This window comes from Diplotaxodon limnothrissa, linkage group LG5 (genome assembly GCF_057381915.1).
Source record: "Diplotaxodon limnothrissa isolate DT_005_m linkage group LG5, D_limnothrissa_male_GT1.1, whole genome shotgun sequence".
Classification (NCBI taxonomy): domain Eukaryota; kingdom Metazoa; phylum Chordata; class Actinopteri; order Cichliformes; family Cichlidae; genus Diplotaxodon; species Diplotaxodon limnothrissa.
Genome location: NC_140600.1, coordinates 8,938,747 through 8,956,697, shown reverse-complemented (window position 1 = coordinate 8,956,697; position 17,951 = coordinate 8,938,747). Strand labels below are relative to the sequence as shown.

General features: G+C 38.4%; 1 protein-coding gene across 3 annotated transcripts in view; it reads left to right on the top strand.

The window, feature by feature from the left end:
• cntn6 (contactin 6) overlaps positions 1 to 17,951 on the top strand; it is a 61,924-nt gene that overhangs the window by 23,158 nt on the left and 20,815 nt on the right. For all 3 annotated transcript variants that reach the window (XM_085353004.1, XM_085353003.1, XM_085353002.1), the window contains exons 11-18: positions 869 to 996; positions 7,193 to 7,365; positions 9,394 to 9,511; positions 12,218 to 12,376; positions 13,350 to 13,499; positions 14,038 to 14,108; positions 14,526 to 14,760; positions 17,116 to 17,231. In XM_085353004.1, coding sequence (XP_085209130.1) covers positions 869 to 996; positions 7,193 to 7,365; positions 9,394 to 9,511; positions 12,218 to 12,376; positions 13,350 to 13,499; positions 14,038 to 14,108; positions 14,526 to 14,760; positions 17,116 to 17,231 — 1,150 coding nt within the window. The remainder of the gene's footprint in view (positions 1 to 868; positions 997 to 7,192; positions 7,366 to 9,393; positions 9,512 to 12,217; positions 12,377 to 13,349; positions 13,500 to 14,037; positions 14,109 to 14,525; positions 14,761 to 17,115; positions 17,232 to 17,951) is intronic.

Genomic DNA, 17,951 nt, shown 5'->3' with positions numbered 1-17,951 from the left:
TTTCAGTGTACTATGCCTACACTTATGCCAATAATTCATGCATCTAGTTCCAATTTTCCTGGTGAAATAAAAATAAAATGGGGGTCAGTTCAAGGCATCTGCACAGTACTACATATGATTTTATATGACATATTAAATATATATATATCTGTTTTTCTTTTTTTTAAATGTAATAATTCCCCAATCACAGTCCCCAAAAGAAGCCCCACCTTTATTGACCACAGAGAGCTCCTGTATCAAAGGAAAATGTAGTTCACAAAAGTAAGTCACCAGCTGTTTCGCTCTTACAACAAGGCCATCATTCCTCTGTGTAGCTGTTGTTTTACTCATGTTTTTGTCTCGCTCTCTAATCAGACTGCCAGCCTAATGCTTTTTTCAAGGTGTGATTCTTGTATATCACCATATTATTGCATTTCAGAAATGGCTTATAGCATGTTGATATAATCGCCGCATGTTGTAGAGCGATAAGGCTGCAGGTAAAGATCCCTCTCTACAGCGCTGCTCCCCTCGCCCTATCACTGTCCCGCCCGGCCCCGGTGGCCTGTTGTGTGTCCAATTAATATGTGCATTTAAGCTATTGTGCTGTCAATACTGTGCTGACCCTACAGCAAATCTGTTCTGCTTCAGCTAAGATAATTGTTATCTTTTGAAGCGTGCAAATAGATTTTTGGAATAGATTCTAAAGCCTTCATTCAAAAAGAATTAAATGGAGAAAGATAAAAGAGAGAAAGTTCAAATGGTTTGAGAAATGAAATCTTATCACAGCCAGAGCTGGTCCCTTTGATTCCTGACATCATTGTTCATTCAGTTAATTACTAAAGAAGTCATAAAGAAGTGGGTTATTTCAGTTTTGTCTCTCTCTCCTCAGACGGACCATCATGGAGGATGGAACTCTTCGTATCACCAATATCTCCAAATCGGATGGAGGCAGGTACACATGTGTGGCCAGAAACCGTTTTGGTACTTCCAGCAGCACAGGGACACTGGTGGTAAAAGGTATTCTTTTCCATTTTTTCTTTTTTTAGTGTACACTGAAAAAAATGTTTTGTTCAATTTACTCAATTTTTTTATGACAAGTGGTTGCACGAAATAAATTTGTTTGAATCCAGAAATATTTTTTAAGTACACTGAATTTAATTTAAGCGAGTAAAACCAACATATATTTTTAAGCTACTTTAACTTAACTGTTGTGGATACGTCTTAGTCAAATATTATTAGTAAGTCCAACTAAGGTCGTGTTAAATGTACCAGAATAATTTGTTTCCTTTACACTTATGTCCCAAACTTATATTCAAATCAATCAAATTGTTAATTTCTCTCTATTTCAATTAAGTTAAGTTTACTTAAAAAATATTGCTTACCCTGATTTGTAGTTTTTAAAAACGTCAATAATGAAAACTACAACATTCTTTCACATCATTTATTAATGCAAAATTTGTTGCAAACAGAATAAGAATCCACATCTCTAAGGGAAATTGCTGCAATTTGTATAATACAAATTACAAAACTTTTGCCTATGAACTAGTAGCTTTAAAAAGCTGTATTCAAACAAAACAGAAACAACAGACAAGAGAAATGTTAACCAATGTTTCTCTTCCTCTATAAAAGAAAAAAAAAAACTCCTTACATAAAAGAATAAAACACTACCAGCAGTATAATGTATCACAATTAGAAACTGATGCATCCACAAACTAACCAGTTTCAGACTTGCTGTTCTGCGATCCATATTTAGAAATTGCATTTTAATAAGGTAATTAGACTTAAAATTAAACTTGTGTTTTCCTTACTGCTTATTGACCACTGTCTTTCCATTCTAGTCCTTCCTTGAAGATTCTGAATGTTTTACATATTTTCTGACCTAACATACTCGCTTCAAAACAATTAATAGTCTTTAAAGTGTTACCAGTGTGCTGCAGTGTGGTAATCATGAATGTTTTTTTTTTTTTTTTTTATCCGGTTGAGTTAACACTGATTATACGCAGGGCAGCAGCTATAACTGAATAATTACAAAGTTGCTCTTCAAGCTACTCAAATGTACCACACGTGAAACATTCATTATTGAAAGTTAAAATGTTCAATCGAAACATAACACAGAACAAATGATGGTTGTACAAGAGTTTCACTCCTATTCACAAGAGCACCAGTCATTGGTAATTTACATAACAGCATTCTCTTGATGTGTTATTTTAGAAATCTTCCTATCCAGTAGCAATTATGTTCTTCAGCCCAAAGACTTTGGGGGAGAGCTTTTCACCATCGAATCCCATCAACACTTTCTAAATGAATTCATAATAGTCCTTCAATTCCTTGGGGAAGGCTAGGTTTAGTGCATAGATTACTCCAAGCATCAATGCACAAGCTTGGGCCAGAGATCCAATGTTGTCCATGACTATCTCCCCTTCAACAAATATTCCAATGTCATCATAATGTCCATTTTGTCCATCCTCCCTGTTGATGACATAAATGCCCATGGTGTGCTTCTTCAGGTCTCTCTGGATATCATCTCCTTCAATGTCCTAAACATTTAATAAAAAGGTAAAAGAAAAAACAATTAACTCTACAATTAAATTCCAATCTAGTCGTTTGTGTGTGTGTGTGTGTGTGTGTGTGTGTGTGTGTGTGTGTGTGTGTGTGTAATACACACACACACACAGATATCTATCTAAAAAGTGTGTGTATAGATGACTTGCTTACAATGACTTAAATGACTTACAAAGAACTCCCGAATAAGGCTTCCGTCCTCTTCACCAAGGTAGAGGCAAAGTGCCCTGAGAACTGCTTCCCTTTTCACTTTAACATCACTTTCAGCCTGTTTAAAGAGAGTTGCTGATTAAACCAATTTGGAAAAAAGAACAATGTCTGACATTCGCAATAAGTAAATTTTATCATATGTCAGTTCAAACATAGTAAATAAAATTTATATATGAAATTTCAAAATTTAGATTGCTTGGCTGGTCACCTAAAACGGCTTATTGGACTCACCAGTGACCTGCCACTTAAGACAAAAGAAATCCAAATAGAATTTGCAATATTCAGATTTACCTCTTGCATGATCTGCAAGTGGTGGGCAAGTTTCTGCCCAGAAACACCGCCCTTCTTCTGGAAAACTGTCATCAACTGAGGTGTAATTCTGTCTAACTGTGCCGCGAAGGTCATCTCCAGTTGAAGTGTTGTAATACACTGGAATTCAGCATTTACCTGTATCTCTCACACACACACACACACACACACACACACACACACACACACACACACAGAAAAAAAGAAGACTGGTGCTTAATCATTGGTATGATTATTTTGTTATTTCTTCATTAAATGCTACAATGCAATTGCCATCACTTCATAAAGCATGATTATCATATGGGTTAGTATACAGTGCGTGAAGGATGTTACTACTGTTAATCAAAGAAGAAATGAATGGCATCAGTCCATTTAACGGGTTTAAAGGGTTTTAAAAAGCAGATATTTGTCTGTTTCAGGTGGTTGGCAACACAGTTTCCTGTGCTCTTTGTCCACTGGTGGGAGTGTCTCACCTGTGAGGTCAGCGGGGCAGAACTCTGCCATCAGCAACAGAGAGCAGAGAAAATTTAGATGTGCAACTAAAAACATGCTTGCCATGTAAGCCCCAAACATCTCTGAAATTGCTCTGCAAACTTCAGAGTACTTATACTTCAGGAGTCCTGTGGGTACCGTAAAGACTCATGTATGCAAACAAACCACATTTTTTTTTGCAATCTGATCCTTTTTCTCTTGGCTGTTTCCTTCAGGGATCACCACAGTGAATGATCCACCTCCATCTAACCCTATGCTCTGCATCCTCTTAACTCACAAGAACTAAATTCCTGTTTTTCATTTCACTTTCGCAAGTTTTTTTTTTCTTTTGTCCTGGATAAAAGAAATTTAATCATATATATTAATTGATATTAATTAATATCAATATTAATAATCACAAGAACCCTTAAGATGAGATAGATAAACTTGTCCCTGCAATACTGTGACAAATACTGTTGTGATAAATATGTAAGGAATTTGCATGTACTTACCAAAATAACACCATCTTCTTGAATAAACAGTAACACATAAGGGGAAGAAAATCTGCCAGAAAAGGAAGACAAATAAAAATAAAAAAAAACTTTAGAAAGACAAACAATTACCGTTTCCAAGCCATTAGTGCATTACTTCATGATACTCCCTTGTAACAAAACAAATCTTACTTGTGCCTCTGTGCAAACTACAGATGGCACGATACCACTTTTTTATGTCCGATACCGATATCATAAATTTGATTATCTGCCGATGCCGATATGAATCCGATATAGTGTATTTTATAATAAATAAAACTGTTTTTATAAATATTTTGCTGCATTTTGTATAAGTTCATACTCAGTTTTAAAAACAAAACATTAAAGCTATTCTGTTATACCTGTATGCAAAAAATACACTGCACCCAAAATATTTTATACTTCAGCAATACTGATCAACCTAAAAAACTTACACCATCCTCCTTATTCAGGTATTCTAAACAGTACATAGAAATATTAAACTAACTAATAGGACTGCCAACTCCCAGCAAAAATATTAGGAAACCACCCCGCACCCTCCGCCTGATAATGCTTAATTGACGTAATCTACTTTAATGCACAGAAATCAATTATTTTTCTATAATAATTTGATTCAACATTTTTCTTCAATACAGTTGCAGACAGCGCAGACAGCGTACCTTCCCAAAGGAAAAAGTGCTATATGTACTACTATTACTAGGGCATATATTAGACTTAATATTTACTACATACAATAATGGATCTCTATACATTTAACCAGATCACCACTTTGGTAGTAAGATTTAGAATAATTATTTATTAAAAGCTAGACATTTTAAATGAGAATAAGAAAGAAAATTATGTCTTTGTGTCTCCCTTTCCTTGTTAATGCCCTACCTGGCCCCTGGCAAAACTTTGCTAGATCCGCCCCTGCACAGTTACCAGCTGTCAGCTACCTAAAAAAGGATCCTGGAGTTATTTGTCTCTCAGAAACAGTTCATAACTTCCCTTCAACTCATTCATGTCACCTAAAATGTAAACCTGTTTCTTCATTACCTGTTCAGCTCTAATGATTCAGTAAAAACTTCTCCTGGTTTCACCTTCATGTTTCCTTCTCACCACATATCCAAACTATCATGACCAGCAGCTATTACGGCTGTGGCTCCAGAAAACATAAGCGGATACTAGAAGTAATATTAAAAAAATTCTAGCAACAGCTTATCAAGCTTAAACGTGCTGCTGTTGTTTATCTGCCGTTTTCCTCTTTCTAGCGCAAACTGGGTGACTAACAAATGAGAGAGACTAGCGACAGAAAAGCCGATCACCTGATAATCGATCAGTTTCATGATTGAAGTAGCAACAGGAGAGGGAGGGGGGAGAATGAGGGAAGAAGTTTTAGCTGTTCAGCATGAAGACACCGAATAACTCCAGCTTTGTGTCTTTTTTCATTCTAGCTGAAGTATAAAACAAATCGCTTCCTTTCCCCCTCAATACAAAACTCCGACAGCCAGTCCAGCTGTGGCTCCATACATCGGTTGTTAAGCTCAACATGGAAATACTATGCAAACATAAAGAGATGAACTTACACACTTGCTTTACTTCTCTGTGTTAGTTTTCTCTGAGATTAAATGCAGCGGTTTGGAAGCACGTAGCGAGGCTTCAAATGCTAAACCAGACCGCTGACAGGTCTTGCACTCAACAGCTCTATCAAGTGAAGCAACTTCTTTTCTGAGTTAATTTCAGTTCTGACAAACATCACTCTCAGTGCCTTTTGATCTCACATTTTTGGCAACCACTGAGTTATTCTCCTCCACAGTTTACAACCATTATTTTTTTCTGCACAAAAGACGTTGTGCAACGCCAATCCTACTTATTTCCTACTGCACCCCTGACTGTGCAGGTGCGTTCAGAAGCCCCCTCCCCCGCCCGACTATTCCTTAATGCCAATGTTGTGGCGGGAGGGACGATTTCTCCACTTAAAACTGCAGGCGACTGTACAGTGAACTTTACAGCTAACTACAGAGAAATTGCCTCGTTCCATAATTTGTTAGTACAAAGTGTGCCACAAGAACTAAGCTAAAAACATATGACATTTTAACGCATCAATACAATTACTCTTTTAATAGAGCAGTAGCTAATAGAGCACATAGCTAGCTTAAGTCAAATTCATGACAAAGTTCAGAGGTGTACAACTACTTAGACTTCTTTCTCCATGTGCACACGTCTTAAAGAGTCAACATGCTTTGACTGAGGTAAAAAAAATAAAACAAAAACGACCGTAAAAGGTTTACTTACCGAAGCTAGACCACCTTTATATGAAGTTGTGCGATTAACTTGAGCCCGCTTGCAGCACACAAAGAGTCCGCTTCTTCAGTCCGCGTGCAAAATGGTGGCCTGTCCTAACGCATGCGCAAAATGGCCCAGCAGGAGGCTATGAAAAACATACTTAAGCATTTTGAGCTACATTTAATTAACTAAAATTAATTGGATTAAAACGCAGGGAATGTATTCTGGAGTTACTCGAATTATATATGTAGACAGGAATTACTCATTTGAATTGAAAAGATATACCAAAATATAATATGCTATATTTAAAAGGAGACAATATCACTTTTTTCAGTGTACCTTCTAAGCCGAGGGTTTAAACTTTTGTTAGAGGGAAAAAAATAGTAGCTCAAGCATGAAATGGATAATGAAATATATAGCCGTTTTATGTTCCTGCCGCTCTGACAGACATATAAGTCATCCGAGGTTTTGTCAGCTCTGAGTTATTGTTCATGTAGCAGAGTGGGGCAAACCACTGACGTCTATAGCTGTGAGTGAAGAATATTTTCATTTAATTTAAAAAGAGCTCCTGTAGCATTTTCAGATTTGGGGTTGTTAAATGATGATTATTATGGAGAACGGGAGTGAGAGAGTCATTTTATTTCTTTCTAGTTGACACTGTGATTGCAGCGTCTTTAATTATTCATTACTGAGTTATGGGCAGCTTTTGCTTTTTAAGTGAAGTTATTTAAGGTCGCTTAATTACACTGCTAGACCAAAATCTGTCTCGTGATTCTGGGCAAAATAAGCTTCATTACCTTATTCATTTGGCTGATAGCGACACCGTGCTGCATATAGTAACAAGTCAATGTGTTTTTCTCCCCAAGAGCCCACAAAGATCATAGTTCCACCCTTGAGCTTGGATGCCAGCGTGGGACAGAGCATCGTGTTGCCCTGTGAGGTGTCTAGTGATTCGTCCCTGAGCCCCATCTTCAAGTGGTTTTTCAACGGCAAAGCTATCGACTTCAACAGACAGGAGCACTTTGAGATGATTGGAGGGGTATGTATACATATGATGGTTAGCTTTTTTGCTTTGTGTTTGATGAAAATACACCACGTCTGTATCTGTCACAAACATGGTGGATCCAGTAAAATCCAAATCAATTTCAAACATACAGTGGAAGGAATAATTATTTGATCCCTGAATTTGTAAGTTTTCTGACTTTTGAAGATAGGAACAGTCTCTCATTTTAATGAAGAGAGGCAGAGTACCAGACATACATCCAGAGAAAGCACAGTCCATAAAAGCTATAAACTGATTTGCATTCATTGAATGAAATAAGCTAGTCATTATTCTGTTTTCCACAGAGTGGCTGTGTGCCCATGTGGCACAGTTAATCCCATATATTTCTGATCCCAAGTTGTTATGTATATAAAGCACACCTGTACACAGAGTCAGTTTCATCATCATCACGGGCAAGACCAAAGAGCAGTGCGAGGACGTCAGGGACAAGATTATAGACCTGCACCTCACTGGCTTCATTATTCAGCCTCAGAGGTTTCCATCTGAAAAAAACAAAACAAAAAAAAATGGAACAAATGGAAATATAAAAATGGCAACATGTGGTTTTAGGAGGACCTACATGTGTCAAAATATCCCCATCACTGCCCACACAGGCCCCACATCTTGACACACGTTATTGCAGTGAGTCAGGAAACGCTGTTGTCCTGTTTTCCAGCACAGACATGCATCAACTCATCATAACAGCAGCAGCTTAATAGCTGTTGCTCCCTTGGCTACTTCTGTATAGGTTACAGCCATCAAATGACAGAGTACTGCATGATGCAGTGTGTTGCCATTTAACTTTTTAAAAATATATATTATTTACCCATAAAAATGTCAGCTAATGGATGTATTTCATGATCATACTGCACAATTATATCAGGTACATGCCTGAAACTCTGTAAATTGTTGTTCCGCAACAATTAGACAAACATGATTAAATATGTAAATATGTAGATAATCTTCCATTCAAATTTTAAGCCAGCAAATTGAAGTTGGTTCAGAAGAAATGGTAGCTGGCTGACCGGCTGACAAAAACACATACATTTGCTTCTAAAACTCACTAAATATATTGGGTTAATAAAATAATATGTAGCGATTAGTGAGCTCAGGCAATCTGTATGATAAACTCAGTTAACCTCTTCATACCTATAGCATTATAGTCAATGAATAAATTCAAATATAGTATTTTGTCTGTAATTGTTAAGCTTTTGTGGTCCTGGAATTTTAAAAAAAGGTTTTGAATTCCCTTCAGTGTTTGTGCTAAACTAGGCTAAATGGTCCCAGCCTGTCTCTGAGACAAGTGAGTGGTATCACTCTTTTCTCTGGATTCTATGCTAATTAAGCGCATTTCTCACCCTGTCAAATTATTCCTTAAGGTTGTATACACTGAACTGGTCCTGTGAGAACATGAAGGCACCAGGGGAACTGGTATTTGTAGGCTAGCTCCATTTTAAACCCACGTGAAAGCTGTGTACATTCAATTCAGACGCCAACAGATATTACTGTGAGTCGTGACGAGGGAGCCTATAAGGATGAGACTCTAGCCCAGAGGAGATCTTAGTGCAAACAAAACAAAATACGAGTGTGTGTGTGTGTGTGTGTGTGTGTGTGTGTGTGTGTGTGTGTGTGTGTGTGTGTGTGTGTGTGAGAGAGAGAGAGAGAGAGAGAACAAGCAGCAACAAATTGAAAAAAGCATCTCTGAAAATTATTCTTGGAGCCACTCAGCCGAGTTGTAAGGTTAAAGTGTAAATACAACAAATACTGAAAACACTGAAAACAAGTCAATTTTGTGTAGCCTTTCTTACAACGTAAAACCAAATTAATTTCTTTTGCCTCTTTTTTTTGTGGTTGATTATTCCAAGCTCCTTTTGTGGAGGATTTGCAGCACATGGCTGAGAATGAAACTGAATGTGCTCCTGAGGATTTCCTATACGTCTTTTCTTTTTTCACTTTGACTTTGCTGCTTTTGGTGGAGGTTTTTTCTTCTCCGAGACTTTCAGTCGCATATGTCTCTGTCATCAGGGATTTGCGGGTGACCTGATGGTGAGGAACATTCAGCTAAAGCATTCTGGGAAGTATGTGTGTATGGTACACACTGAAATCGACACAGTTTCTGCAGCAGCAGACTTAATTGTCAGAGGTATGCTTTTTCCTCCTTACACTGCTTGTCATTTTGTAGTACTCTGCATGTCTGTGTTTCTTAAGATGATGATAAGAGCTGTATCACCGACAGTGTAAAGAGGGAGACTTGTTGCATGTTTCATTACTTGCTGATATAATTTCCAACAGAAGTTTTAAATCAGGCGATAAAGCAGAAAACTCCTCTACATTTGACATTGAGCATTTCAGTGTTAGCAGCATTTTCACTGCTGGTAAACAAGCTTTACTCTGTAAAGACATGTTAGATCCCTTTTCTGATTTCAGAAGGAAAATATTGATGATTTTCAGCACTGAAAGTTGTTCTTTTAATACGACACGGCCGCCTGTATTGGCGCGGTTGGCTTGTTGCAGGCAATGCAGACTCAGGTTGCTCATAGTGCCGTTGACTGATCGATTTGACTGGCAGACGAGAGCCGGTTCAAATTCAGCCAGGAGAATGATGCTGCCAAACGAAAGGAGCCCATCTAGACATAAAGACAGGGCTTTGTAAGCCATCCCCCCGATGGTGTTACACTCAACTTTGTCCCAGTGGCTTTAGTGGAAATATGCCAAAAGAAGGCATTTCTACACATGAAAAGATGCAAAGCAACAGTGTTCTGCATATAAGATCTTTTGTGAAAAAAACATTCTGTGATTAGTGAGTATAATTTGGATTTAACTGGTGGCACAGTGATGTTTTTTTTTCTTTTCTTTTCTGCGTATTCTGCTTTCGTCTAACAACACAACGACATGGAGGTTAGGTCAACTTGTGAATGTAATTGCCCGTACCGTCTTGCTTGGACAGACTTGTTGGATGTTGGCTAAGTGGTTAAAAAAAACAGATGGGTAATTAAGCATATGTGTCAGTTAAATTAGTCCTGTTAAACAGATACTCCTGACACGTGTTACCCAGTTTCCAACTTTCAGGCTGATGACTGCAAAGTCTTTGAGAAAATAAAAGAAGTTAAACTCATTGCCTCTTATATCACAGTTAACTTGAAGGAAAGAGTAAGTTGCCACAAAAGCTTCAAGGGTATCTAGAAAAACAGTCTTCATGCAAGAAAACATTTTATAAAGTATGTTTTTAACTGATTTCATGCCATAAATGTTACTCTGGGGGAGAGCATTTTTGATGTTTAAACTCAAGGATTATAGATATCCTACATACCCGTCTCTTTGGTTGATGTGCCAGTAGTTTAAGTAGAGACAAAATATGTCTGTGACCCAGGCACAATAGGCTTTATTCAACAACGTAGAGTTCAGGGTGCTTGCTTCTACACAACCTTCAGAGGTGTCCGAAGCTCCAAACACTTCCTTTGTCTCTTTTTATTCCATTTTTATTATGTGTTAGCATAGCTTATGCATATGTTATGCGCCTTATAGGCTTTGCCAGGGAGAACTGTGAGATGAGAGACAGACTGTGTCAAGCTTGCTCATATTTATTCTCGAGCTTCAGTTGAGTTTAAATCTGTCAAAACCTTAAACCAAGTGTGCAGACTCAAGTTCCATTTGAATTTGCAAATATCTTCACAGACACTCCATCACAACCATGACTTATTACACAAAGGAAATACATGATAAAAGTGCAAAGGTTAGACTAGGCGTAGAAAGAATGGTCTGGGATAATCTGAGACGTTCAGATTAACAATGCAGGTAATAAAGAGTCTGCCACCAATATAGATTATGCAGGTTTTCCATATTGTGTTTTTATATGCATAATCCAAAACCAGTGTTGTCGATGCTCAATCATCTTCCTACAGAAGTAGTTAGTCGCATTGAGAGCACAGCGCTACTTTTGCAGATTTGCAGGGCTTAGCAGGAAATCCCATGTTGCTGCGTTCCCTGATTTTAGTGAGAAACCAACTGAAAAATCTGCTTTTTTCCAAATCCTTGGTAATTAATGTTGTCTTTTGTTATTATTATACTCTACTTTCACTTAGCAAAAAACACTGAACCTCCCTCAGACAGAAAATCCCTATTGAGCAAAATAAGCTCATTCTACTACACAAAACTTGTAAAATGAAATCTTTACTGAAAAACTCATCCAAGGGTCTCGGCCATGCAACATATCTTCATAGAGATAAAAACGTATCATAATGTAAGTAGGTACACCTACTTACAGTGGGCTAGACAACATATAATGTTATGCACAATTTTACCTCTGTTTTTTCTGGACCTTAGTCTTAACATGGATACATTATCTAGTCCTAGTTTATAAGTATGTAAAGACAAGGTTACTTAAACCTATTGTACAGCTAATCTGTGAAACCCAGTGATAAAGAATAAAGGCATTTTTGAAATGTATCTACGTATTAAAGCTAAACAAACCTCCTAAAAGAAAAATATTCAGCGACCTGTTTCTCTTTCTTTTGTTGTTTTTCTTGCTGGTGTGAGGCATACATGTCTCCAGAAACTAAATAGGTCAGATTTCATGATGAGCTCACTCACTGTTTTCTTGTTGTACTTGTTTTTTTTAACAATTAAAGCATTAAAAACACCCCAGTCTCTGATAAAAGAAGTGTAACCTGCGTTCCCACTGATCTGTGATATTCGGTGTAATAATTATGGTGGTGTCACAGCCTGTTATATCTCCTGTTAGCTAGGTTATGAATAACACCTGCAGTGGAGTCTCAAAGCTGACGTGAGCTCATTTGTTTAGGCTGCTGCCGTACAGTGAGGCTGATGCAGGTGTCTCTTCTTGTTGCAGGACCTCCTGGGCCCCCCGAGGGCCTGGTTGTGACTGACATTACTGACACTACTGTGCAACTGTCTTGGGGCTCTGGACCTGACAACCACAGCCCTGTTACTAAGTACATGATGCAGGCCAGGACCCCCTTCTCTATAGGCTGGCAGACTATGAGGACAGGTACAAATGCACCACCACCGTCAGGCAGTTATATTTTTATTGAATGTGTTTTTTATCATTCAACGTTCAAAATTCAGTGTTCTTTATGGTGATTATAAATGAACATAATTAAGGCAATGCATGATATTAATACAAAATACAATATTTAAAAACAATTTTTTTGATGTATTAAAAGTTTGTGCATATAAACCATTTATGACACATTTCACATGTATGACATGTAACAGAGGAAAGCTGAAATGCTTCGCAGCTTTTTCAGTGAATGAAGCTGTTTAGTGAGTTGTGAATAGCTCCACAATAAACAAGAAGTCTTGATGTAGAAATGCAAAAAATTCTTTTTACTCACAGAATTTTATAGTTACATATTTCCTGGTATTTTTCTCCACGCAGTATCGTTTGCACATAAGTAGCATCGCCCTTTCACTGATCTATAAAAGTGACATATCCTGATATTTAGTTGGTTTCAAAATTAACCACCTTTCCATTGTAACTTTATTGTCCAAAAATAAAACACAGGCTGCACTTCTGTGTCCCCCCTCAGAACCACCGGGAGGGGAGCTATTGTTCACTGTACTTTGAAATGTATTTTTTCTAATCAAAATGCATGTGTACTGAGGGCTGATTTACCATCATTAAGTAAATAAATATCAGGTATTCACAGGAATTTCTTGCCACTTTTGGCAATACAGCCTAAAAATCCTTAGTCCCGCAACAGCTTATTAATTGTGGTTATCTAGTTGTGTTACTGTTTAAAATAGCATTGCAAGATGCTGATGCACCTGTGCGATCGACAATAATTATGATGCTTGTAGAGATGCTGACGAGCTGTAATTAAACTGTAAACGTCATAGTTTCATTCCATGCATTTCATTGGTATATGAACTACTTATACTTGCTGGGAACCAAATGTGAATGTGACACATGAAACATAAAAACACAAAACACATGTCAATTCTAAATTCTTTAATCCTAGTTCCTGATTCTGTGCCTGGACAGATGATGCATGCCACAGTGAAAGAGTTGAACCCCTGGGTGGATTATGAATTCAGGGTGGTGGCAATCAACAGTGTTGGTGTTGGAGAACCCAGCACGCCATCAAAACAGATTCGAACCAAAGCAGCAGGTACCCTCTCGATTTGTTGTTTCTCTTCATAACAAATTAATCAGTCCCACTTGGAAAATGTAATTTAACTGTTTGATTAGTTCCACTTTTTGTCCGTGCTCCCTGTGATGTTTCAAATCTGTTCTATGTTTTCATGCCACTACTTTGATTACTCAGTCGCACGCGGGAAGAGTGGAAATTGAGTTACACTTTTAAAATGCTCGCACATGCCACGAGACACGGCCGTGAGCGAGTCTTTTTTTGACTGGTTAGCTGAGTAATTCTATCCCGCTGGTTGAATCACAAGGGAACAAGTTTCCCGTTGAGCCTCACGCACAGGGCTGACATATGGCACTCGGCTAATAACGGCGGCACACACGGGTGGTAATGCCACTGTCAACAAAAACCTAATTCCTCTCCTGTGTGATTAACCCATTTTGTGTAAACAGAAGCTCCACATAGTGCCTGTGATCCCCTTATTTGAACTACTTCTTGCACCTGTGTCAGACATAACAGTCAGAACTGAGGGATGAGCAAGTTTCCTTTTGTGTCTGTTTAGTTCCCAAGGTTGCGCCGATTAACGTGAGTGGTGGCGGAGGAGCTCGAGGAGAACTTGTTATTATGTGGGAGGTAAGAGGATCATGGGCATTTCTGAGTGGGCATTCATTGTGACAGAGTATTCTTCTTTTGATGAGAATGGAATCCTGGCAGGTTACTGCGTCTGCAGCAGTCTGGCTTCAGTGGAATGGCTTTTAATTAAAAGGCAGAGCTTTTCTGATTTGCTGCCTGCTGACTCCCCCTGTTGTGTAAATCAACAAGGAGATACAGAGCCAGTGCAAATTACACGTGTGTAAATCCAGAATTAGGTGACAGCTTTACATTTTTTGGATGTGGGTCAAAGCACGGAGAGGTGCTGGATCCGTTGAATGCTCAAAACTTTGTTAGACATAAAACACTGTTACTGCTTTACTCTTTTACAGCTGCCTAATTTAATTTCTGCTCACAGTTGTTTGGGTCAAAGGCGTAACTTTTCTGTCCCCATCTCAGCCAGTTCCAGAGGAACAGCAGAGCGGAGAGGACTTTGGCTATGTTGTAGCTTTCCGCCCACTTGGCAGCAGCACCTGGATCCAGACAGTGCTGGCATCACCTGACGCATCCAGATATATTTACAGAAACGACAGCATCGCACCCCTATCCCTGTTTGAGGTGACAGTGGGAGTCTACAACAATATGGGAGAGGGGCCGTTCAGCCGCGTTCTTAGAGTGTTTTCTGCAGAGGAAGGTGAGCGTCTTCACGTCCTGCAAATATAAATACTTATCCTTTCGCTTTTAGCTGCAAATAGGGCTTTCACGACAACAGTGTATTGATGATAACTGTATGATAACAATGTAAAATACGCATTTTGTGTCAATTACTGTATTTTTCGGACCATAAGGCACACCGGATTATAGGGCGCACTGTTGATGAACGGGTCTGTTTTCATACATAAGGCAAATTATGCGAAACAAAACAGTCAAATATGTTAAACTTTATTCAACTCATTCACAATAACTCAGCATCATTCGGTTGTAACACAAAAAATACAGAACAATACACTCACTTTTTCAGTTCATTCCACAAATCCATCAAATTCTTCATCTTCACAGCTGCTCTTGTTCCCGTGTTCTACTGTGTGACTGATAGAGTTGGAAATCTGCTTCGTAAACATGTGTCTTAACAGCTGACATTTTGGGGTCCTTATACACACACAATACGGTAATATTATGCTGAAGCACAGTACGAATTACTCTGTGAGGCTCCTGACTATGGTAGCCATAATGCTCCGACAATCCATCAAGTGGTGCGGCTTCGTAGCTTACCAAAGTCGTACTAAAACATTTTTTGACAGATTTTTGAGCGCCGTGTACCACAGAAAATCGGTTTGAGGTCAGTAAGCACAACCAGAATTCATACATAAGGCGCACCGTCGATTTTTGAGAAAATTAAAGGATTTTAAATGCGCCTTGTAGTCCGAAAAATACGGTACACACAAAAGGCAATATCATAAACAACTGTGTCGTTGTCTTTAGTTTTTTGCTTTTGTGCATTTATGATTATAGACTCCATTAACTTGTACTTTGAGTTTACCAAAAAATGGGATGAGATATGGTATCAAGGTTTTTCGAGGAACAAGACAAACTGGTGCAAAGGTTAGGAGAGTTGTAAGTTCGAGTGTGTGTCGTTAGTGTGAGGACATGCTCTTGTCTAGTCTAGTCCAGGATCATTGCAACAGAGGGACAGAAAAGAAGAAGAAAAAAAAAGAGTCTGCCTGGAGTCACAGATGATGGAGTAGTACAGAAATAAGATGTCGGACTACTTTTAATTAACTGCTTTAGCCCACTTACAATGAAAATCTTGTTCATGACCTGTGTAGCATGTTAACACTATTGGAAGTAAAAATAACTTGAACTCCAATTTTGAAAACACAACTTTCTTTCTTTCTTTTTTTTTTATATAAAGCTGTGAATTGTATTTTGAGTATGAGTCTGTGGTCTGGGAGAGAGTCTGTAACTCTCTGTCTGCAAAATACAGTATATAATGACCAATGTTGGGCAATTAATTATATAGTTACTTCTTCAAAAAAGTTACTGAGTTTTGCAAACAACAAAGTTTTTTGCAGCTGTTTACCTAAAAATGCAGCCAAGGTGTTTTTTTAAATAAACATTTCAAACTATTTACAGAACAATCAGCTGTTCTGCATCAAATCTGATGCCACACAGATTATTTGTGCCACTCCAAAAATAATTTCTGTCCACGATGAGATAAAGGAGAACAACAGCCATTGACTACACTACACACTAACTACACAAGATTTGCGCTAAATGTCGCAAATCTCTCACATCTCAAAACACCGCCGTCACTCCTAAAACTTCCCCCACGTTTCTTAACAACTAAATGCCATGTTGCCATATCATTTTTTGATTGGTCGACATGGTACATTTTTCCACCAATAGGAAAGGTTGGGGGTTTTGGTTTTGTCTTTGCTCACAGGTGGAGAGAGCTTTCGAGCGTTTTCCTTATAAAACGCAGTTTTTACCGTTTCTTCCTGCAGTAAATATAAACAACGATAGTATTCAGGAAAAAAACAAACATTGCAAATATTTTTATCATAACTCTGGTTTTACGTGGCCGATCAACACAATTTAAAAACTGGTATAAAGTCCACACTTTTCCGTCAATTGTTCCGTCTGTCCTGCTCACATCTCCAATGGTTGTACACGTTGTCATTAACGTGGCTTCACTCCACATCAGCCACGCCGCTTTGCTAGCTAAAACGCCAGTGTCGGCACATAAGGACGCTGTCGTAGCCTGTCAACGACGTCGATTAGCTGCGTATATACGAATGTGAATCACATCATTGGCTGGACTACGGGATAAGGTGGCATCGTTCTAATCCCATACTGGAGCAGCCAGTCACTTACTGACTAACACTGCAAAACAGAGTTGTTAACGTATTTATTTTAATTTCAATTCAGGTTAGATTTTTTTTGTGCGCAACGCAGATTTTCTGTGCGCAGAGACCGTGCCAGCAGTGCGCGAATGCACACGCGCCGCAGTTTAGAGGGAACATTGTTGATAACAATCCATCCTTTACAGAACCCTCTGAAGCACCTTCGAGAGCGTGGGCCCGTGCGGTGTCAGCCTCTGAGATCGAGGTGTTCTGGGAACCAGTTCCTCCGAGGTCCAACAGTGAGAAGATCGTTGCATATGAGGTAGGAAAACAAAGAAAAGTGAAACATTCAAACAAAGACACAAAATTAATCCCAGATGGCTGACAGCACAATAACCTGATCTCATCTGAATATAACCACCAATGGTGACGCTGTCGAAATATTCTGGCATTAAAACACTGTGTGTGCCGGAGTCACAGAGGTCTGTTGACAGCTGTTACAGTCTCTAAGAGAACTCTGCACCCAAGGCTGTCTCAGAGCTGCTATTAAGAAAAAAGGGAGAGAAAATAAATAAGAGAATGTGTGAACATCATACATCACTATCCTGTACAACAAACACTCTCCTGGGATTTAGCTGTGGTAAACCTAGATAAAAATAACACTGTCTCCGAAACCCCAGATATTTTACATGGCAGTGTATACCCAGGTGGCCTAACCTCTGCAGAGATGCTTTGAGGTCGCTGCCAATGTTTGCTACACACATTGTCATAAGACAGAGGTTTCCATGTTTGGAAACAAGACAGAGGTATTTAACTCAGCTTAGAATATTCATGTTTAACACGGGAAAATCCAATGAAATATTCAGCTTCCTAAGAGTAGAAATGTTTTAAAATATTCAACTTATTATAATTTGAAGCCTATGCAAGTACAAATTTACTGCTCAGTTATAAAATTTATATGATCCTGCTGGTTTTATTGATCATGTGCAAATTATATAATCCAAAAAACCACAAAGACAACAGAAAAAACACTATCCATCCA